The sequence below is a fragment of the Erinaceus europaeus genome, chromosome 12, assembly GCF_950295315.1.
Source record: "Erinaceus europaeus chromosome 12, mEriEur2.1, whole genome shotgun sequence".
NCBI lineage: Eukaryota > Metazoa > Chordata > Mammalia > Eulipotyphla > Erinaceidae > Erinaceus > Erinaceus europaeus.
The window spans coordinates 50,495,931-50,519,001 of NC_080173.1; the positions used below are offsets into that span (position 1 = coordinate 50,495,931).

Below are 23,071 nucleotides of genomic sequence, written 5' to 3' on the forward strand. Positions count from 1 at the left end.
AATAAATATATATTAAAAAAAAATTTTTATATTTATTTATTTTCCCTTTTGTTGCTCTTGTTGTTTAACATTGTTGTGGTTATTGATGTCGTTGTTGTTGGATAGGACAGAGAGAAATGGAGAGGGGAGGGGAAGACAGAGGGGGAGAGAAAGATAGACACCTGCATACCTGCTTCACCGCTTGTGAAGCGATTGCCCTGCAGGTGGGGAGCTGGCATCTGGAACTGGGATCTTTACGCCTGTCCTTGTGCTTTGCGCCACGTGAGCTTAACCCGCTGTGCTACCGCCGGACTCCCAAGAATAAATATTTTTTAAAAAACTAATAAAAAACAAAAACAGAAAACTTACTTTTAAACAAGAAATATAAATTTGAGATACTTTAACTTTTCATGCTCTTGCTCTCAATATGGAATTAAGATAATTTTTTTTTTTTTGCCTTCAGGGTTATTGCTGGGGCTCAGTGCCTGCACCATGAATCCACTGCTCCTGGAGACTATTTTTTTACCTTTGTTGCCCTTGTTGTTTTATTGTTGTGGTTATTATTATTGTTATTGCTGTCATTATTGTTGGATAGGACAGAGGGAAATGGAGAGACGAGGGGACGACAGAGAGGCGGAGAGAAAGGGACACCTGCAGACCTGCTTCACCGCTTGTGAAGTGACCTCCCTGCAGGTGGGGACCCGGGGGCTCCAACTGGTATTCTTGTTCCAGACCTTGCACTTTGCGCAATGTGCTCTTTACCTGCTGCGCTACTGCCTGACCCCCTAAGATAAACTGTTTTCCTAAACTTTCAAAGCATTTAAGGTAGCTCAAGTATTCGAATAGTGTTTAGAGCTATAGACTTAAAATCATATAGTCCTTAGTTTGATCCCCAGCATGTGCTAAAGTATTAGGGATGTGTGTGTCTTTGATTTTTTAAAAAATTAAAAAAAAATTTTATTTACCTTATTAGATAGAGACAGTCAGAAATCAAGAGGGAAGAGGGTGATAGAGAGGGAGAGACATATACCTACAACACTGCTTCACCACTTGCAAAGCATTCCCCCTGCAGGTGGGGACTGGGGGCTTGAACCTGGGTCCTTGTACATTGTCACATGCGCACTCAACCAGGTGCGTCACCACCTGGCCCCTTAAATTTATTTATTATTAATTTTTCCTTTTGTTGCCCTTGCTGTTTTATTGTTGTTGTGGTTATTGTTATTGCTGTCATTGTTGGCTAGGACAGAGATCAATGGAGAAAGGAGGGGAAGACAGGAAAGACACCTGCAGACCTGCTTCACCACTTGTGGAGCGACTCCTCTGTAGGTGGGGAGCCAGGGTCTTGAACTAGGATTTTTTTTTTTAATATTTATTCATTTTCCCTTTTTGTTGCCCTTGTTTTATTGTTGTAGTTATTATTGTTATTGATGTCATCACTGTTGGATAGGACAGGGAGAAATGGAGAGAGGAGGGGAGAGAGAGAGAGGGGGAGAGAAAGACACCTGGAGACCTGCTTCACTTGTGAAACGACTCCCCTGCAGGTGGGGAGCTGGGGGCTCAAACCAGGATCCTTACGCCGGTCTTACTGGTATTCTTATGCTGGTCCTTGTGCTTCACGCCACGTGCGCTTAACCCGCTGCGCTACCGCCCGACACCCTCCTTGATTTTTTTTTTTAACCTTAAATACTAATTTTATTTATGAGGCAAAGAGAACCTATGTATCCCCTTTGCACATGTGTTGCTGGATATTGAACTCAGGACCTCATACTTGAGAGTCTAGTACTTCATCGAGTGTGCCACCTCCTCAGCCACCTTCCTGATGTTTATAAATCAAAAACAAAAAGCACACATTTTTTGGGGGGCTCACTGGATCTGGGTTTAGCTCCTCAGAACACGAAAAAAGTAAATTTAACAAGTAGTAGACTTGTGCTATAGTATCTCTACACTCTCTTATTTTGTCTTTCATTTTTAAAAACTTTTAATTTATTTATTCCCTTTTGTTTCTCTTGTTTTTTATTGTTGTAGTTATTTTTGTTGTCTTCGTTGTTGGATAGGACAGAGAGAAATGGAGAGAGGAGGGAAAGACAGAAAGGAGGAAAGACACCTGCAGACCTGCTTCACTGCCTGTGAAGCAACTCCCCAGTAGGTGGAGTCGGGCAGTTCATCCATTTTGTATCACCATATATTAGAATTTTATTCCTTTTTATGAAATCTTACTAATACTTTATTATGTGTACGAGTCTTATTTACTTGTTTGTCTATCCAGGGACACTGACTTGCTTCCACCTTAGTGTTTATGTTGGCTTTGATGTATTCTTCCTTATTCTTTTTAAAAAATATTTATTTATTTATTTATTTATTCCCTTTTGTTACCCTTGTTTTATTGCTGTAGTTATTATTGTTGTTGATGTTGTCAATGTTGGATAGGACAGAGAGAAATGGAGAGAGGAAGGGAGGACGGGGGGGAGAGAAAGATAGACACCTACAGACCTGCTTCACCACCTGTGAAGCGACTCCCCTGCAGGTGGGGAGCCAAGGGCTCGAACAGGGATCCTTACGCTGGTCCTTGCGCTTTACACCAAGCGCACTTAACCCGCTGTGATACCACGGACTCCTCTTTTCAACTCCTCTCTTCTTTAAAAATTATTTATTTATTCTCTTCTTGCCCTTGTTTTATTGTTGTAGTTATTGATGTCATCGTTGTTGGATAGGACAGAGGGAAATGGAGAGAGGAGGGGAAGACTGAGGGGGAGAGAAAGACACCTGCGGACCTGTTTCACCGCTTGTGAAGCAACTCCCATGCAGATGGGGAGCCGGGGCCTCAAATCGAGGTCCTTGCTCTTTACGCCACATGCACTTAACCCACTGTGCTAGCGCCCAACTCCTTTCTTCCTTATTCTAATATTAGCAGATCAGTGTATCTTCTTTTTTTTTTTTTCAGTGTATCTTCTTTAAAGAGAAATTGCCACATATGAGTAATAAAAATAGGAGAAGTGAAAGATCAACTAGGTGTGCTACTGCCAGGTCCTTGAATAAAAGTTTTAAGAAACAGGGGCCAGGATTTGTAGGATCCCCTTGAGTGAACATGTTACAATGTGTAAGTAACTCAGTTCAAGCCCCCAGTCCTGACCTGCTGGGGGTGAGGAGGGAGGGATCTTCAGGAGTAGTGAAGCATTGTTGCAGGTGTCTCTATCTTTTTTTTTTTTTTTAATTTATTTCTTTATTGGGGAATTAATGTTTTACATTCAACAGTAAATACAATAGTTTGTACATGCATAACATTCCCCAGTTTCCCATTTAACAATACAACCCCCACTATGTCATTTATCATCCTTCATGGACCTGTATTCTCCCCACCCACCCACCCCAGAGTCTTTTACTTTGGTGTAATATGCCAGTCTCTATCTATATATATATATATATATATATATATATATATATATATATATATATATTCCCTTTTGTTGTCCTTGTTGTTTTATTGTTGTAGTTATTATTGATGTTGTTCTTGGATAGGACAGAGAGAAATGGAGAGAAGTGGGGAAGACAGGGGGAGAGAAAGACAGACACCTGCAGACCTGCTTCACCGCCTGTGAAACGACTCCCCTGCAGGCCTGCAGGTGGGGATCTGGGGCCTTGAACTGGGATCCTTATGCCAGTCCTTGCGATTTGGACACGTGTGCTTAACCTGCTGCTACCCCCGACTTCCGTGTCTCCCCCTTCTCAATTTCTTTGCATCTCCTCTCTCTCTCTGTCACACACACATTTTTTTTTTTTTTTTTTTTTTGTCAAACACTTAAAAAATGCTGGAGATCATCTTACACCAAAGTAAAAGACTCTGGGGTGAGTGGGTGGGTGGGGAGAATACAGGTCCATGAAAAATGATGAATGAAGTAGTGGGGGTTGTATTGTTAAATGGGAATCTGGGGAATGTTATGCATATACAAACTATTGTATTTACTGTTGAATGTAAAGCATTAATTCCCCAATAAAGAAATAAATTATTTAAAAAAAAAATGCTGGAGATCAAACTGAAGACCTTATGGTTGAGCATCCAATGCCTCATTCATTTCACCACCTCTGGGGCCATAAAGAATGCAGTTCAAACTATTTGAAGTATCCTTTGTGATTTCTTTTTTTTTCACTCTTTCATAGTTACATCTCTACCTGCAATGACTGACCGATTGGAGTCCATTGCCAGACAGAATGGGTAAGTAATTTGCCTCCAGGAAGCAGTGTTTAACTTAGTGTTGATTTTGGGTGGCTTTATTTATGTGTCTTCTATTAATTTTTGTTTTGATTTGTTCCTGCTAGACTGGGCTCTCATCTCAGTGCCAGTGGCACTGAATGTTACATCACGTCAGATATGTTCTATGTGGAAGTGCAGTTAGATCCTGCAGGACAGCTTTGTGATGTAAAAGTGGCTCACCATGGGGAGAATCCTGTGGTATGTGTTGATATTTCACTGGAATCTGTGGGGTTTTCATAGGGACATTGATTTAAAATGAATTGTTGGGGTTTGAAATAGTTGCGTTTTAGGTTTTTTTTTTTTTCAAGAGCCACTGTAGAGGTGATACGATGGGCTACAACATCTGTAGCTATAGAATGGAATTTAGAATAACATGGATTCATCTCTGACATCGTCCAAAGTCTTTGATATGTGGAAACTTCAGAACCCTTTCCATTTCATATCAACAAACGTGAGCTGCAATAGTTGATGGGAATACAGATACATACCTTCAAGTTCCTGTCCTCAATGGATTTATAGTGAATGAGAAATAATTTGCATGTAGTTAATGTTTGAAAAGTCATAGAGATGAATGTATAATGTATATAGCCAGACAGTTGAAGTGAATTTCAACAACTGCATTAAAGAGAGGTCCTAGTGTCCTAAGCTGCTGAAAGCTGATCCCTTTGTGAACCATTTCATATATTTTAATCTTAACATTCCCATACCAGTCCTTTCATTTACCAAGTAGGAAGGTATTTTTTGATACAGTAAGGACCTTCTGCAGCTTTAATGTTCTTCTCTTTTGGTTATCTCCAGAGTTTTACTGCTCTGTAGTGATTTTTTCAGATAGAAAGAATAAGACAGGCAGAGTGGGGGTGAGGGAGTGGGGAACCGTAGCACTGAAACATCCTTCTGTGTGGTGGGGACTGGGCTCGAACCTGGGTTGCACAAATGGCAAAGCAGTGCACTATCTAAATGAAATTTTTATATACGCTTAAAGCATGTAATAAAATAAATACTGATATCTCCAGAATTCTTAAAATAGTTTAAAGTTTTAACATATTCTCTTTAATTTCAGAGCTGTCCAGAACTTGTACAGCAGCTAAGGTAAGCAGATGACATTTCTATTCATAGCCCTTGAATTTTAGTGGGTTAGATGATCACCAGTGAACAGATTTATTTTCTTGGGTCAAGATATTTCAGTGTATGTATTTGTTTACATTTATTTGTTTATTATTAGATAGAGAAGTTGAAAAGGGAGGGGGAGATAAAGGGGAAAAGAGACAGAGAGACACCTGCAGCACTACTTTACCACTTGTGAAGCTTTCCCCCTGCAGGTGTGGACCAGGTGCACAAGCACCAGGCCTCGTTTGTTTACTTTTAGAATTGATTTAGCTTAGTTGCTTCCACAATAAAATCTGTCCCAGGGCTTCTCACCTTTGATAGTATTTATAACTTAGATTGGAAAATTCTTTGTCTAGGAGGCAGCCTTGTGCTTTGTAGGTCATTTGATAACATTTCTGGCTTCTCCCTACTAGTTGCCGGTAGTATCTGCTTAGTTGTGACTATCAAAAATATCTTCAGATATTATCAAATATTCCCCAGAAGACAAAATCACTTATAGTTGAGTACTGCTGATTTAGGAATTCTGTGTGAACCAAAAATAAATAGGACATAATTAATGCAACTTGGAAGGCATAAGAAAATTGGATTCTGGGGTCGAATAGTATCACAGTGGGTTGAGTGCACATGGCGCGAAGCACAGTGACTGATATAAGGATCCTGGCTCAAGCTCCTGGCTCCCCACATGTAGGGGAAGGGGGGGTCAGTTCACAAGCCGTGAAGCAGGTGTGCAGGTGTCTATCTTTTCTTCCTCTCTGTCTCCCCCACACACACCATTTCTTCTCTCTGTCCTATCCAACAATGACATCAATGACAACAATAATAACCACAACAACGATAAAACAACAAGGGCAGCAAAAGGGAAAAAAGAATATTGGGTTCTGTGGTCCAGGAGGCGGCACAGTGAATCAAGCATTGAGCTGTCAAGCATGATGTACTGAGTTCAGTCTCAGGTAGCACATATAATAGTGTGATGGCTGGTTCTTTCTTTCCTCCTGTCTTTCTTATTAGTAAATAAAGTCCAGAAAGAAAGGAAGAAGGAAAAAAAGAAAGGGAAAAGAAAAGAAATTTGAGTTCTGGGGCTGGGGAAATAGCTGCTTTGAATAGTATGTTGCTCTGCCATATGAGTGATGCTGATTCAAGACCAGCCCCCACCACAGTGCAAGTAGTTTCATTGCTCCGGTCTCTTTCACTCTCTCCCTCTGCGTCTGATGTGTCTGTCTTTTCTCTTTCCCTATCTTCCCCATCCCTTCTCAACTTCTCACTATCCTATGCACCACCAACAATAACAGCAACAACAATAACAGCAAAGTAACGACAGTGGAAAAAAGATGGCCACTGGGAGCTGTGGATTCATATTGCAGGCACTGATCCTCAGCGATAACCTGGAAGCAAAAAAGAAAGATAATCATAGAACATTTTGTCACTATTTAAAAAATAAAATATATTAAAATGAGAGAGAGAGAGTAACTTTAGCACTACTCTAGAATATGGAGTACTAGGGATTGAATTTAGAGCCTCATACTTGCAAGTCCAATGCTATAATCATTGTGCCACCTTCTCCTGGTCCACTTTTCTTTTTGTAAAGATAATCTGCTTACTAGAACCTGGACTGGAGTTGGTGTATTGCACCAAAGTGAAAGTCTCTGGGGGATTGCGGGGGGTAGAATACAGGTCCTAGAAAAGGATGACAGATGATGTAGTTGGGTTGTATTTAAAAAAAAAAATTTTTTTAAATACTTATTCCCTTTTTTTGCCCTTGTTTTATTGTTGTAGTTATTATTGTTATTGACATCGTTGTTGTTGGATAGGACAGAGAGAAATGGAGAGAGGAGGGGAAGACAGAGGGGGAGAGAAAGATTGACACCTGCAGACCTGCTTCACTGCTTGTGAAGCAACTCCCCTGCATGTGGGGAGCCGGGGGCTGGAACCGGGATTCTAATGCCAGTCCTTGTGCTTTGCGCCATGTGTACTTAACCCTCTGCACTACTGCCCAACACCCCAGGGGGGTGTATTGGTATATGGATAACTGGGAAATGTTATGCATGTACAAACTCTTGTATTTACTGTTGAATATAAAACATTAATCCCCAATAAAGGAAAGATATAGTTTAAAAAATATATATATCTGCTTACTACCAATAGCTGGAGTACCATAGCACCATTCTTGGCATATGCAATTCTAGGGACAACACTCAGGACCTCAGGCCTACAAGTACATTTAAACAGTGTACAACTTCCAAGGCCATGATGGCTTGTGTTATTAACTTAAAAAAATTTTTTTTTCCCTTTTGTTGCCCTTTTTGTTTATCATCATCGTTGTTATTATTGTTGTTGGGCAGGACAGAGAGGAATGGAGAAAGGAGGGGAAGACAGGGGGAGAGAAAGACATCTGCAGACCTACTTCACTGCCTCTGAAGCAAACCCCTTGCAGGTGGGGATCCAGGGGCTCAAACTGGGATCCTTATGCTGGTCCTTGCACTTGGTGCACATGCATTTAACCCTCTGCACCACCACCTGGCTCCCTCTATTAACCTTTTTTTAGCAGAGCACTGCTCAGCTCTGGCTTATTATGGTGCAGGAGATTGAACCTGGGACTTTAGATTCTCAGTCATGAGACTCAATTTGCATAACCATTATGCTACCTACCCCCCACCCTATCTTTTTACTTTTAAAAATTTATTTATTTAGTATTGGATAGAAATAGAGAGAAATTGAGAGGAGTGGGGAGATGGGGAGAGAGACACCTGCATCCCTGTTTCACCACTTGTGAAGCCTTCCCTCTGCAGGTGGGGAACAGGGGCTTGAACTTGGGTCCTTGTGCACTATAATGTGTGCACTTAACCAGGTGTGCTACCACCTGGAGGCCCCCCCTTTTTTTTTTCCTCCAGGGTTATTGCTTGGGTTGGGTGCCTGCACTATGGATCCATGCTCCTGGAGACTATTTTTTCCTTTTGTTGCCCTTGTTTGTCGTTGTTGTTGCTGTCGTTGTTGTTGGATAGGACAGAGAGAAATGGAGAGTGGAGGTAAAGATAGAGGGGGAGAGAAAGATAGACACCTGCAGACCTGCTTCACTGCTTCTGAAGTGACCCCCCTGCAGGTTGGGATCCTTATGAAGTGACCCCCTGCAGGTTGGGATCCTTATGATCGTCCTTGCTTTGTGCCATGTGTGCTTAACCCAGCCCCCTACCTTTTACTTTCGAATTAAGAGATTTTCATGCTTATATTTAAGCTCACAACTAACTTATTTGGTAAATTGTAGAAGTTATCATGTTGACTTTGTTTTTGAAAAATAGTGAAATTCTTACCACATATATTAAAAAGCGTGTTATTAGGGAAGGTTTATATTTACCCTTCCTTTCTCAATCATTAGTTTAATTAAGTCCTCAGCATCTGATGTACCAAATTTGAACTCCATTTAGAAAAACTTACATGCAATAGTATTTTTGGGGGCCAGGTGTATTCTTGTTTGAGTGCACACATTACAGTGTGCAAGGACCCAGGTTTGAGTCCCTACTCCTTATCTGCAGAGAGGACGCTTCACAAGGTCTGCAGTGCCTGCCTCCCTCCCTCCTTCCCTTCCCGTCCTTCTTTCCTTCCTTCCTTGCTTCCTTGCTTCCTTCCTTCCTTCACCAAAGTACTGTTCAGCTCTGGTTTATGGTGGTGCAAGGGATTGAACCTGGTGCTTTGAAGCCCAGGTATGAGAGTCTCTTTGCATAACCATTATGCTATCTACCTCAATTATGTTTATCTTTCTCTTATCTCTATCTTCCTCTCCTCTCTCAATTTCTCCCTGTCCTATCAGATAAAAACAGAAAGAAAAAGGAGATTTTGTAGTTCAGGCACAAAGCCACCAAGCACCAGAAATAACCATGGTAACCAAAGAAAAAAAAAACTTAACCTTTTCACTGACTACTCCAAGGTATACTATAATAATTACCTATACAGTAGTGTATTTAGATCCAACCTGAAATAGGAGACTGCCAATTTGTGTACTGGTGATATTCTTTTTTTTTTTTTTTTTATCTCCAGGGCTATCACTGGGGGTCAGGGCCTGCACTATGAATCCATTGCTCCTGGAGGTCATTTTTTCCCTTGTTGCTTATTGTTATTATTATTGTTGTTACTGCTGCTGCTGTTGGATAGGACAGAGAGAAATCTAGAGAGGACAGGAAGACAGGGGGAGAGAAAGATAGACACTGGCAGACCTGCTTTACCACTTGTGAAGTGCTCCCCCCCCAACCCAGGATCCTTAAGCTATTCTTTGCACTTTGCGACGTGTGCTTAACCCACTGCGCTACTGCCTGGCCCCCTGAACTGGTGATATTCTAAAAGAGTTAATTTGTAAGCTTATTGAGAAATGGGAACCTCAGGGAAAAAAAGTTAACCTTTATTTAATTAAAAAAAATTTTTTTTTAATATTTATTTTCCCTTTTGTTGCCCTTGTTGTTTTTCATTGTTGTAGTTATTATTGTTGTTATTGATGTCATTGTTGTTAGATAGGACAGAGAGATATGGAGAGAGGAGGGGAAGACAGGAGGAGAAAAAATAAACACCTGCAGACCTGCTTCAGTGCTTGTGAAGTGACTCCCCTGCAGGTGGGGAGCCGGAGGCTCGAACCGGGATCCTTATGCAGGTCCTTGCGCTTTGTGCCACGTGCGCTTAACCTGCTGTGTTTAATTTTTTTGGCTCTTTCTTTTTTTAAGAAGTCTTTTATAATTATTTTAATTATTATTATTTTAATTTTCTTAAATTTTTTTTTATTATCTTTATTTATTTATTGGCTAGAGACAGTCAGAAATTGAGAGGGAAAGATGGGATAAGAGGGAAAGAGACAGAGAGACACCTGCAACACTGCTTCACCACTTGTGAAGCTTCCCCCTGCAGGTGGGGGGACTCAAACTAGGGTCCTTGCGCACTGTACCATGTGCGACCAGGTGCGCCACCACTTGGCCTCTTTTCTTCCTTCCCTTTCTGCTAGAAATCAAACTGTGACACACACCCCCCCCTACCCACCCATGCTCTATCAGTGAGCTATGTATAGATGTATAGGCACTTTGTATAGATGATAATTTCAAGGTAGGACATAAAATTTGCTGTTGACTCTTGTGTTCTTTACTACTTTCATAACTTTTTTTTAAGTTTTCTTTCTTTTTAAGCTTTTTTAAAAAATATTTATTTATTGGATAGAGACAGCCAGAAATCAAGAGAAAGAGATTGAGCACTGCTTCACCACCTGCAGAACGTTCTCTTGCAGGTGGGGACTGGGAGTTTGACCCCGGGACCTTGTGCATTTAAGTTGAAAAATGAGGGCTGGCAGTTAGTTAACATGGATAGTTTCCTGCTTTGCTATGTTCTCAACTCAGGTTCAAACTCAGCCCTCACTGCATTGAAGAAAGCTTCGGTGCTATGGTCTCTTCCACTCACAATCTCTCTCTTTTTATTTATCCTCGGGTTATCACTGAGGCTCAGTGCTGGCACTATGAATCCACTGCTGCTAGCAGCCAGTTTTATTTTTATTATATATTTTTTAATTGGGTAAAACAGAGAGAAAATGAGAGGGGAGGGAGAGATAGGAAGAGAGAAAGATAGATACCTGCAGACCTGTTTCACTGCTTGTGAAGCTTCCCCCTGCAGGTGGGGAGCCAGGGGCTCGAAGCCTGATCCTTGTGCTTAGTACTATGTGCGCTTAACTGGGGGCTGCTACTGCCCTATCCCCTCTGCATCTTTAAAAAAATTTTTTTTGGGGGGAGTTGGGTGGTAGCGCAGCAGGTTAAGCGCACGTCCCCCCCACCAGTAGGGGAGTCGCTTCACAGGTGGTGATGCAGTGTGAAGCAGTGTAAGTGTCTCTCTTTCTCTCCCTCTCTATGTTGCCCTCCTATCTCCATTTCTCTCTGTCCTGTCCTGTCCAACAACAATGACATCAATAACAGCACCAATAATAACCACAACAATAAACCAACAAAAGGGAATAAGTAAATAAATAAATATTTTTAAAAAGTGTTTAAAATAAAAATCCAAGTCTGATTTCTGGATTCTAGGAATCCAGAGGTCATTGTAGCCATTTCATTTTCACTGGTCAGGCTTATTCATGGGAGTGTTTTACAATGCACGATAACCTTTCCTCCATAGTACCCACCCCATTTTATTTAGTTAATTCATTTATTTTTCAGTACTCCAGGCTGACTTAGAGAGAGAAAAGGTGGAGGAGGAGATAGAAGAGGAGGGACCACAGCACTGAATCTCTTTTTCTTTTTTTAAATTTTTATTTTATTCAAGAAGAATGATAGGCAGAGAGAAAGAACCAAATATCACTCTGGTACAAGTGCTGACTGGGATTGAACTCAGGACCTCATGCTTTAGAGTCCATCCAATGCTTTATCCTCTGCACAATTTCTTACGCCACAGCACTGCAGTGGTAGTCGGGTCCAAATCTGGTTCTCACACATGGCAAGTAAGCACACTATTAAAGTGAGCTTCTTTGCTGACACTAAACCATCCCTTTTCATGCCTTCTACCTCATCCCAAGTATTTATTTTTCCTTGTCTTACCATATTCTCATTAAATATTATACTCAATTCATTTACTTTTATAACTTCTCAAATCAAAACTAGGCTATTAATTAATTATTGACATAGCATCCAGTTATCTCAGTTACACATTAGAAAGAAAGGAAATTGGGCAATAAGGGCAACAAAGATGGGATAATGGCCTCTTAAGATCAGTGGAATTCTAGTGCAGGCACCAAGCTCCAGGCAAAAAAAAAAAAAGGAAATTGATTTCTTTAAACCAGTTTGCATTACCTAAGAGCTAATTAATATATGCATTGTCATCTTTTACTCTGTTTATTAGCGCTGTCTTTAGGAAAACATGTCTTTCTTCCTTTCTCTCTGTCTTTTTTTTTTTTTAATTTTTATCCTAGACTGGGAGAATAAGATTAAAGAAAGTTGTTAACATTAGTTTTGTATAACCATAATTTGGGGACTTTGTTACAATTTAATAGTAATTGTTTTTTTTTTTTCTTTTTTGCTCCCTGATTTATTTCCTTATAGGGAAAAAAATTTTGATGAATTTTCTAAGCATCTCAAAGGTCTTGTTAATCTTTATAACCTTCCAGGGGACAAGTAAGTTTTCTTTTTTTTTTTTTTCTTCTATAGGAAAAATTAGTATTCATTTCTAAACAGTTGTATTTCTAGAAATTTACTTTTGGCAAATCATCTGTCTTCATTTTTTATTTTTATTCATACTGACTATTCATAGCCCAGCATCTCACTACCTCTTACATGTACTTTTAGAAAGCTATGGATTGATTTTGACTTTAATGTTAAGAGATAGACTCTGGTCTTTTGCATGGTTTTTAGTGTATTATTTTCTAGGATGAAATAAATTGTTGTATAGCTGACATTTTTAAAGATACCTTACTTTATTGAACACACACACACACACACACACACACACACACACACACACACACACACACACACAGACAATTACCAAAGTATTGCTCAACTCTGGGTAATTGTAGGACTGGTGATCCAACCTGGGACCTCAAAGCCTCAGGCTTTTGCATAACCATTATACTATATTCCCAGCCCTGACTTTTTTTTTCCTATTACTGGTTTTTTTTTTTTTTTTTTTTTACCACATTACTGTTCAACTCTGGCTTATGGTGGTGCAGGGGCTTGAACCTGGGATTCTGGAGCCTCAAGCATAAGAGTCTAGTTGCATAACCATTATGCTATCTACCCTCCACCTTGAGTAGCTCTGGTTTATAGTGATGTGGGGCTTGAACCTGGGACTTCAGAGTCTCAGGCTTGAGAGTCTCTTAGCATAATCATTATGATATTATCTACCCCACCCTTTTATGTTTTTTAAACATCTTTTTTTTTTTAATTTATTTCTTTATTGGGGAGTTAATGTTTTACATTCAACAGTAAATACAATAGTTTGTACATGCATAACATTCCCCAGTTTCCCATTTAACAATACAACTCCCACTATGTCATTTATCATCCTTCCTGGACCTGTATTCTCCCCACCCACCCACCCCAGAGTCTTACTTTGGTGCAATATGCCAATTACATTTCAGGTTCTACTTGTGTTTTTGTTAAAAATCTTTATTATTTTGAGAGAGAGAGAAAGAGAAAGAAAAGATATCAGAGTACAGCTTACCTTATGGCTTATGGTGGTACTAGGAACTGAACATGGGACCTTAGAGTCTCAAGGATGAGAGTCTTTTAATATAACCATTTTTCTGTCTCTATAGCTCAAGAGTTGTTTTAAAAAGACTTATTAATTTTCTGGGAGATGGAATTTCATATGATTGAAAATAAGAGAAGCCTGAGTATTACTCCAGTACACATGATTGCAAGGGTTCATTGGAGAATGTCAGGCATGCAAGACTAGTGTTATATATACCAGCTGTGCTATCCTCTGAGTGCAGATGCATACCTTAGTTGTCTTTAAAGCTTTCTATGTCATTATTTTTGTGTATATGTGTACTTATATTTCCAACTATTTTTTTTCCCTCCTATTTCCAACTATTTGACCCTTGTTTTTTCATCTACTTTTAGCAAACTGAAGACTAAAATGTACTTGGCTCTCCAATCCTTAGAACAAGATTTATCTAAAATGGCAGTTATGCATTGGTAAGATTAAATGACCAAAGTATCATTTTAAACGATTCTTTTGAGTAGCTTATTCTTACAGCTTTATCAGCATCTATAAATTGTTGTTTGGTATGCCATAATGCTCTGAAGTCTTATCTAACCCGGCTTCTTTTCGAATAGTCAGCATGTGAGCTGGGTGGTGCTTCCGGTTAAGTGCACATGTATCAGTGCACAAAGACCTAGGTTTGAGCCCCTGGTCCCCCCCTACAGGGAGTGGTGAAGCAGTACTGCGGGTGTCTCTCTTTTTCTTTCCCTTATTATCACCTCCTTCCCTCTCAATTTCTGGCTGTCTCTATCCAATAAGTAAATAAAGGTAATAATAATAAAAAAAAAGTAATAAAGAGTATGCAATTTTTGCTCACTATATTTCATACTGATGTATACTTGGAAATAAACACTTTACAAAGAAGGTGAAATACATTGTGACTTACCTAATTACAGTACACAGACATAAAGATAGCATATAAGACTTAAGAGCTGAATTGTGCATTAAGATTTCAGTATTTTAAGTGCAAGCATACAGATAATTTTTCTTGCAGGAAAGCAACCAATGCTGGTCCCTTAGAGAAAATTCTTCATGGAAGTGTTGGCTATCTCAGTCCAAGAAGTGGAGGTATGTGATGATCTCATTGGTTTATTTAGAAAAATGTCTAGTTGGGGAGATGGCACCTTAGAAAAGACTTTCAAACCTGAGGCATCAGAGCTCTTGTGCAGTTCCAAGGCCGCCCTATGCTGCAGCTGTGTAGTGCTGTGATATAAACCAAAAATAGGAAAATGCCTGATTTTTGTTGTTGTTGCTACTGGGATTTCACCACTCTGGGCTAACATTTCAGGTAGTGAGAGACATGACAGCATCCAAGCTTCTTATGTTGCCTTAGTGTTACCAGGAGCTTGAACCTGGTTCATGCACATGGCAAAGCAGGCACCCTACCAGGTGAGCTATCTCAGCAGTGTCCCCAAAATGACCAGTTTTAAGTTATTATGTAGAATTTTACCCATTTACATTATTTATTATTAAGATGGAAATAATCAGTACCACTAGCACATGTGATGCTGGGAATCAAACTCAGGACCTTATGCCTAAATGTCAAGAGCAATAGGAACTATATATATGTGCTACCTCCTGGACTAATTAGTTTTGATTTATAAAGAGAAGAAGAAAATTTTCAGTTACTTGTATATTTTTGAATTTTTTTTTTTTTTTTTTGCTTCCAGGGTTATTGTTGGAGCTCTGTGCTTGCACTATGAATCCACTGTTCCTGTTGGTCAATTTTTTTTTAATATTTACTTTATTCCCTTTTGTTGCCCTTCTTGTTTTATTGTTGTAGGTATTGTTGTTGTCATTGTTGTTAGATAGGACAGAGAGAAATGGAGAGAGGAGGAGAGAAAGATAGACACTTGCAGAACTGCTTCATCGCCTGTGAAGCGACTCCCCTGGAGGTGGGGAGAAGGTGGCTCAAACGGGGATCTTTACGCCAGTCCTTGAGCTTTGCGCCACCTGCTGAGCTACCGCCCGAGTCCCTGTTTGGTTTTTTTTTTTCCCCTTTTTGTTGCCCTTGTTTTTCATTGTTTTAGTTATTATTGTTGTTGATGTCGTTGTTGTTAGATAGGACAGAGAGAAATGGAGAGAGGAGGGGAAGACAGAGAGGGGGAGAGAAAGATAGATGCCTGCAGATCTGCTTCACAACCTGTGAAGCAACACCCCTGCAGGTAGGGAGCTGTGGGCTTGAACTAGGATCCTTCTGCCAGTACTTGCGTTTTGCGCCATGCTGCGCTACTGCCCGACTCCCGTTTTTTGATTTTGTTTTTTAATTGGATAGGACAGAGAGAAATTGAGGGGGTGGGAAGATAGAGGGAGATAGATGGACACCTGCAGACCTGCTTCACCACTTGTGAAGTAACCCCCTGAAGGTAGGGAGCTGGAGGCTCAAACTGGGATCCTTGCATGGGTATTTTTGATTTTTTTGGCTTTTTTTCTTTTTTAAGCAGAGCACTTGATCAGCTCTGGCTTATGGTGATGCAGGGGATTGAACATGGGACTAAAGAGCCTTAAGCATGAGATTCTGTTTTCATAACCATTATGCTATCTACCCCTGTGGTATTTTTGATTTTTCTTTCTGTAATTTTTCTTTTTTAATTGCCACCAGGATTACCACTGGGGCTCAGTCCTTATACTAAGAATCTACTCCTGGGAGCCAGGTGATGGCACACCTAGTTGAGCACACATGTTACAGTGCACAAGGACCCAGGTTAGAGCCCCTCATCCCCACCTGCAGGGGGAAACATCAAAAGTGGTGAAGCAGTGTTGCAGGTATTTCTCTGTCTCTCTCCCTCTGTATCATCCCTTTCCCTCTCTGTCTCTATCCAACAAATAAATTTTTTTAAAAAAGAATCTACTTCTGGCAGTTAGTTTTTTCCTTTTTTTTTTCTCTTATTTATATAAATTGAGATAGTAAAGGGAGAGATAGGGAGATAGTAAAGAGATACCTTCAGCACTGCTTCAAAGCTCATTTAAGGTTCCACCTTATAGAAGGGGACCAGGGTCTTGAGCCTCGTTCCTTACATATGGTAACTTGTACATTCTACCAGGTGTACTACTACCCAGCACTCCACTCCCCCCCCCATCAGTGTAGTAATCAGCTCTGGTTTATGATGGTGTGAGAATGGGAGGGGTGGATAGGATGGGTTGGATTGAGTCTGAGCCACAGGCGTGAGAGGCTCTTTGCATAATCATTATGCTATCTACTTCCATCCCTTTTTTTTTTTTTGCCTCCAAGGTTATCCTTGGGGCTTTTGCCTGCAGGATGAATCCACTGCTTTTGAAGGCCATCTTTCCCATTTTTGTTGCCCTTGTTGTTGTATTTATTGTTATTGTTGTCATTGCTGTTGTTGTTGTTGGATAGGACAGAGAGAAATGGAGAGAGGAGGGGAAGACAGAGATGGGGAGAAAAAGGTAGACACCTGTAGACCTGCTTCACTGCTTGTGAAGCGGCCACCCCCCTTTCAGGTGGGGAGCCAAGGACTGGAAACAGGATCCTTACTCTGGTCCCTACACTTTGTGAGATGTACACTAAACTGCTGGGCTACTGCCCTGCCCATCCCCCCCCCTTTTTTTTTTTACAGTATTTCTCAGTCTGTAATGTCCTTAGCTTTTTTTTTTTTTTTTTTTTGAGTGCAGGCTTAATTTCCCTTTATTTATTTTATTTGTTAGATAGGGAGAAGTTGGGGGTTGGGGGAGAGAGAGAAAGACACTTACAGCACTGTTTTACTGGTTCTGAAGCTTCTTTGTAGGTGGTGCACGGGGCTTGAACCTAGGTACTGGTATACTATAATGTGTATGCTCTACTGAGTGCCACCACCCAGCCCCATCTCTTGAATTATTTTGAAGATACACACTTGTCTCCTAGTTTTATCTTTACTTGTTAAAAAATAAATAAGTTCGGAGTCAGGAGGTAGCGCAGTGGGTTAAGCGCAGGTGGCGCACAGTGCAAGGACCAGCTTAAGGATCCTGGTTCGAGCCCCTGGCCCCCCACTTGCAGGGGAGTCGCTTGACAAGCGGTGAAGCAGGTCTGCAGGTATCTTTCTTCCCTCCTCTGTTTCCCTTCCTCTCTCCATTTCTCTCTGTCATATCCAGCAACAGCAATAACCACAACAATAAAACAAGGGCAACTAAAGGGAATAAATAGATAACTTGTTCAGAATATGAGTCTTCATAAATACAGAACTCTTTTATATAAGTTTACAGATATGTAAATTTCTTAAAAATTTATTTATTTTCCCTTTTTGTAGCCCTTGTTATTTTATTGTTGTAGTTATTATTGTTGTTATTGATGTCTTCGTTGTTGGATAGGGCAGAGAGAAATGGAGAGAGGAGGGGAAGACAGAGAGGAGGAATTAAAGATAGACACCTGCAGACCTGCTTCACCGCTTGTGATGCAACTCCTGCAGGTGGGGAGCTGGGGGCTCGAACCAGGATCCTTGTGCTTTCTGCCACCTGTGCTTAACCACTGTGCTACCACCCAATTCCCCGACAGATATGTAAAGTTTTAATTTGGTATCTGCCTGTTAAAGATGTAATAATAAGTTCTATTTCATAGGTCATTTAATGAACTTAAAATATTATGCATCTCCTTCTGACCTGCTGGATGATAAAACTGCATCTCCCATTATTTTACATGAGAACAATGGTAAGATTTTTTTTCTCTTATTTAATTTATTTATTTTGGTAAGCTTTTTTATTTTTAATTATTTTATTTATTTTCCCTTTTGTTGCTCTTGTTTTTTTTTATTGTTGTTGTAGCTATTATCGTTGAGGGCTTGAACCGGGATCCTTAAGCCGGTCCTCTCGCTTTGCATCACGTGTGCTTAACCTGCTGTTCCACCGCCCGACCCCCTTAATTCAAGTTTTAGTCTAGGTTCTGGTAGAGCGCACACATGACCATGTTTGAGGATTCAGTTTGAAGCTTCTTATCCCCACCTGCAGGGGAAACTTCATGAATAATGAAGCAGTGGTACAGGTGTCTATCTTTCTCTATACCCCTTCTGTCTCTGTTTCTCTATCAGAGAGAAGTGGGAAAAATGGTTTTAAAAAAAAATGTGGAGATGGGGTATGTGTGTGTTCTCAGACCCAGATTCAAGCTTCTTGTCCAAACCTGTAGGGGGAAGCTTCACAAGTGGTCAGTCAGTGCTGTGTGTATCTCCCTTTTTTAATTTTTCTCTCTCTTTTTTTAAAAGATTATTTATTAGATAGGAGGAGACAGAAAGAACCAGACATCAATCTGGTACATGTACTGCCGGGGATTGATCTCAGGACCTCATGCTTGAGAGTATATTGCCTTAGTCACTGGCCCACCTCCTGGACCACCCTTTTTAATTTCTCTATTTAAAAAAAAAGGAAAAAAGGAATATGAACAACCTGAGTGATAGAAGGAAAAAATTGTTTATGAATGAGAAAAGGAAAGAAGTAGATCATCATTCAGTCATCTGCAGTGTCAGGGACCAAAGTTGGGACATCAAACCTGAAAATCCAGTGCTGCACTACCACATGATCTACCCAGCTCTCTATTTGCCTTTCTTGTATTCATGGGGCTGCTTTCATTTACTTAGTTAAATATTAAAAAAATTATCTTTACTTATTAGATAGAGACTGTGAGAAATTGAGAGGCTAGGGGGAGATAGAGAGACACTTCCAGCACTGCTTCTCCACTTGCTAAGCTTTCTCCCTGCAGATAGGATTGGGGCCTCAAACCCTGGTCCTTGCGCATTGTAACATATACACTCAACCAGATGCGCTACCACCCAGCCTCTGCAGCTGCTTTTTATCCAGATAAAAAAAAAAAAAAAGAAAGAAAGAGGGATTCTGGCGGTAGAGCAGCGGGTTAAGCACAAGTGCAAGGACTGGCGGAAGGATCCTGGTTCGACCTCCTGGCTCCCTACCTGCAGGGGAGTCACTTCACAAGTGGTGAAGCAGGTCTGCAGGTGTCTGTCTATCTTACTCTTCCCCTCTGTTTCCCCATCTTTCTCGATTTCCCTCTGTCCTACCCAACAGCAGCAGCAGCGACAATAATAATAACCTTAACAATGATAAAACAACAAGGGCAACAAAAGGGGAAAAATGGCCTCCAGGAGCAGTGGATTCAGGCACTGAGCCCCACCAATAACCCTGGAGGCAAAAAGATAGAAAGAAAGAATGACAGCAATATGAGCACCTTCATTGTGGTGCCTGGGTCTCAAACCTGGACTGTACCTATGGCAAGGCAGGCATCCTACCCATCCATCTGGTCCTCTGACACTTAATTTGATGCTGTTTGTTTGCTTTTTTCTTTTTTTAAATATTTATTTATCCCTTTTGTTGCCCTTGTTTTTTATTGTTGTATCTATTATTGATGTCATTGTTCCTGGATAGGACAGAGAGAAATAGAGAGATGAGGGGAAGACAGAGAGGGGGAGAGAAAGATAGACACCTGCAGACCTGCTTCACCGCCTGTGAGGCAATTCCCCTGCTTGGGGGCTTGAACCGGGATCTTTCTGCCAGACCTTGCACTTTGTGCCACATGCACTTAAGTTTGTGTGCTTTTGTCACTGGAGTTTCTGGCACCCCACCTGCAGGGGAGTCACTTCACAAGTGGTGAAGCAGGTCTGCAGGTATCTTTCTCTCCGCCTCTCTGTCTTCCCCTCCTCTCCATTTCCTGTCCTGTCCAACAATGACAACATCAATAACAACAACAATAATAACTAGAACAATAAAATAATAAGGGCAACAGAAGGGAATAAATATAAATTTAAAAAAAAAATGTTAAGTATTTTTATTGGAAGTTGGGTGGTAGCGCAGTGGGTTAAGCGCACGCAGACTGGCTTAAGGATTCCGGTTTGAGTCCCTGGCTCCCCACCTGCAAGGGAGTCGCTTCCCAGGTGGTGAAGCAGATCTGCAGGTTTTTATCTTTCTCTCCCCCTCTGCCTTCCCCTCCTCTCTCCATTTCTCTCTGTCCTACCCAACAACAACACCATCAATAACAACAATAATAACTACAACAATAAAACAAGGGTAACAAAAGGGAATAAATAAATAATAAAAATAAAAATGTACAATTAAAAATTTTAAAAATTATTTATTTTAATTTATTTTTTACCATAGCACTGCTCAGCTCTGGCTGACAGTGGTGTAGGGGATTGAACCTTGGACCTTGCAGCCTCAGGCATGAGAGTATTTGTATAACCATTATGCTATCTACCTCAGCTCCCAAAATATTTATTTATTAATATGAGAGAGACAGCCAAAATATCACTCTTCTACAATGCTAATAATGTCTTCTCCAATGCTAATAATGGAACCTGTGACCTTATGCATGCAGTTCTATATTTTGTTATTTATTAAATCTTTTTAAAACATTGTTTTATTTGATAGGACAGAGAGAAATTGAGAAATGGAAAGAGACAAAGGAAGAAAGAGTGAGTGAGAGAGGAGAGAGAGAAAAAAAAAAAGAGGTAGAAAGAAAAACATCTGCAGCACTGTTTAGCCCTCATGAAGGATCCTCCCTGCAGGTAGGAACTGGGGCTTAAACCTGTGTTCTTGCATTTGGTAACACATGCACGTAACGAAGCATGCTGCTTCCTGGACCCTATGCACGCAATTTTAGTGCCACCATCTGGGCTGCTTATCTATTATCTATTTTCTTGAAGAGAGGCTTTTTTTTTTTTTTTTTTTTTAAACCTTAACACACGGGTGGGGTTAGATAGCATAATAGTTATACAAAAGAGACTCAGTCTCCAGTACCACCTTAAGCCAGAGCTGAACAGTGCTCTGGTATAAAAAAAATGAAAAAACAAAACACAGAATTAGAGGTGAGAGAGAGAGAAAAAGAGAGAGAGAGAAAAGAGCCAGAATACCAGTCTAGTTTTGAAGGATAAGGAATTTAACTGGGAAATTCATGTGTATAACTTTTATACTTTTTTTTTTTGCCTCCAGGGTTATCACAGGTTAGGTGCCTGCACTGAGAATCAACTGCTCCTAGGGGCTGTTTTTTTTCCCTTTTGTTGCTCTTGTTTTTTATCATTGTTGTTACTATTGTTATTGCTATTGTTGGAGAGAGGAGGGGAAGACAGAGGGGGAGAGAAAGATAGACACTTGAAGACTTGCTTCACCTCTTGTGAAGCAAACCCTCTGCGGGGGGGTGGAGGGTGGAGGGGCCGAGGTGCTCAAACTGTGAAATCTTTACATCAGTCCTTGCCCTTTGCGCCATGTGCGCCTAACCCACTGCGCTACTACCACCTGGTCCCTTCAACTTTTATACTCTTTTTAAAAATATATTTATTTATTTCCCTTTTATTGCCCTTGTAGTTATTATTGTTGTTATTAATGTCGTCGTTGTTGGATAGGACAGAGAGAAATGGAGAGAGGAGGGGAAGACAGAGAGGGTGAGAGATAGACAGACACCTGCAGACTTGCTTTACCACGTGTGAAGTGACTCTCCTGCAGATGGGGAGCCAGGGCTTGAACCGGGATCCTTCCACTGGTCCTTGCACTTTGCGCCACGTGCACTTAACCCACCGAGCTACCGCTCAACTCCCCAACTTTTATACTCTTACCAGCTAAACTATTTCTTTGGATTTTCTAACCTAATGCTATTTTTTTTCTCCCCTAAATAGTTATTTTATTTATTACACAGCTTCACATGAGGCAGAAAGGAGGAGAGAGCTAGCACCATTCTGGTGGATGGAGTGATGGCAACTAAAGTAGAAACCTCAAACATGAAAGTCTGAGGTTCTACCAGTTGAACTATTCCCCATCTGCAAGACTATGCCTATTTTATATAAAATCTACAAGTAGAGAAAGTTTTTTTTTTTTTTAAGTTAAGATCCTTGTAACTTCTGTGTGTGTTTTGTTTATTTTTGAATAATACATGTTTTCTTTCCTATTCCCAGTTCCTCGATCTTTGGGCATGAATGCATCAGTGACAATTGAAGGAACATCTGCTATGTATAAACTCCCAATTGCACCGCTGGTCATAGGGTCACATCCAGCTGACAACAAATTGTAAGTTAAATATAACCCTACAGTAGCAAAGCCCATTATTCTCAATTCAAACCTGGTATAAAACGGGTATTACTTTCACTTGGCTTTTTGACTTTGTAAAGATTGCCTGTTTATCCATTTAACTATTTTTTTTTTTAATTTTCTTATATTTATTTATTCCCTTTCGTTGCCCTTGTTTTATTGTTGTAGTAATTGTTATTGATGTCATTGTTGTTGGATAGGACAGAGAAATGGAGAGAGGAGGGAAGGGGAGGACAGAGGGGGGGAGAAAGACACCTGCAGACTTGCCTCACCGCTTGTGAAGCAACTGCCCTGCAGGTGGGTAGCCAGGGTCTCAAACCAGGATCCCTACACAGTCCTTGCGCTTTGTGCTACTTTTGCTTAATCCGCTGTGCTACCGCCTGACTCCTTTTAATTAATTTTTATAAGTTGATTAAACTTTCATTTTTAAATTATTATTTAATTTTAATAATTATTTATTCCCTTTTAGTTGCCCTTGTTTTATTGTTGTGGTTATTATTATCGTTGTTATTGATG

At 40.4% G+C, this 23,071-nt stretch overlaps 1 protein-coding gene across 4 annotated transcripts in view; it reads left to right on the plus strand.

Annotated features, from left to right (window-relative positions):
• Positions 1-23,071, plus strand: part of MED1 (mediator complex subunit 1) — a 57,982-nt gene that overhangs the window by 12,144 nt on the left and 22,767 nt on the right. For 2 of the 4 annotated variants that reach the window (XM_007530938.3, XM_060203579.1), the window contains exons 4-11: positions 4,135-4,189; positions 4,294-4,426; positions 5,289-5,317; positions 12,385-12,456; positions 13,906-13,980; positions 14,541-14,614; positions 18,099-18,188; positions 22,423-22,534. In XM_007530938.3, the coding sequence (XP_007531000.1) occupies positions 4,135-4,189; positions 4,294-4,426; positions 5,289-5,317; positions 12,385-12,456; positions 13,906-13,980; positions 14,541-14,614; positions 18,099-18,188; positions 22,423-22,534 (640 nt within the window). Of the gene's footprint in view, positions 1-4,134; positions 4,190-4,293; positions 4,427-4,450; positions 4,680-5,288; positions 5,318-12,384; positions 12,457-13,905; positions 13,981-14,540; positions 14,615-18,098; positions 18,189-22,422; positions 22,535-23,071 lie in introns of those variants that run through there. The other 2 variants (XM_060203581.1, XM_060203580.1) reach the window with 2 other exon arrangements.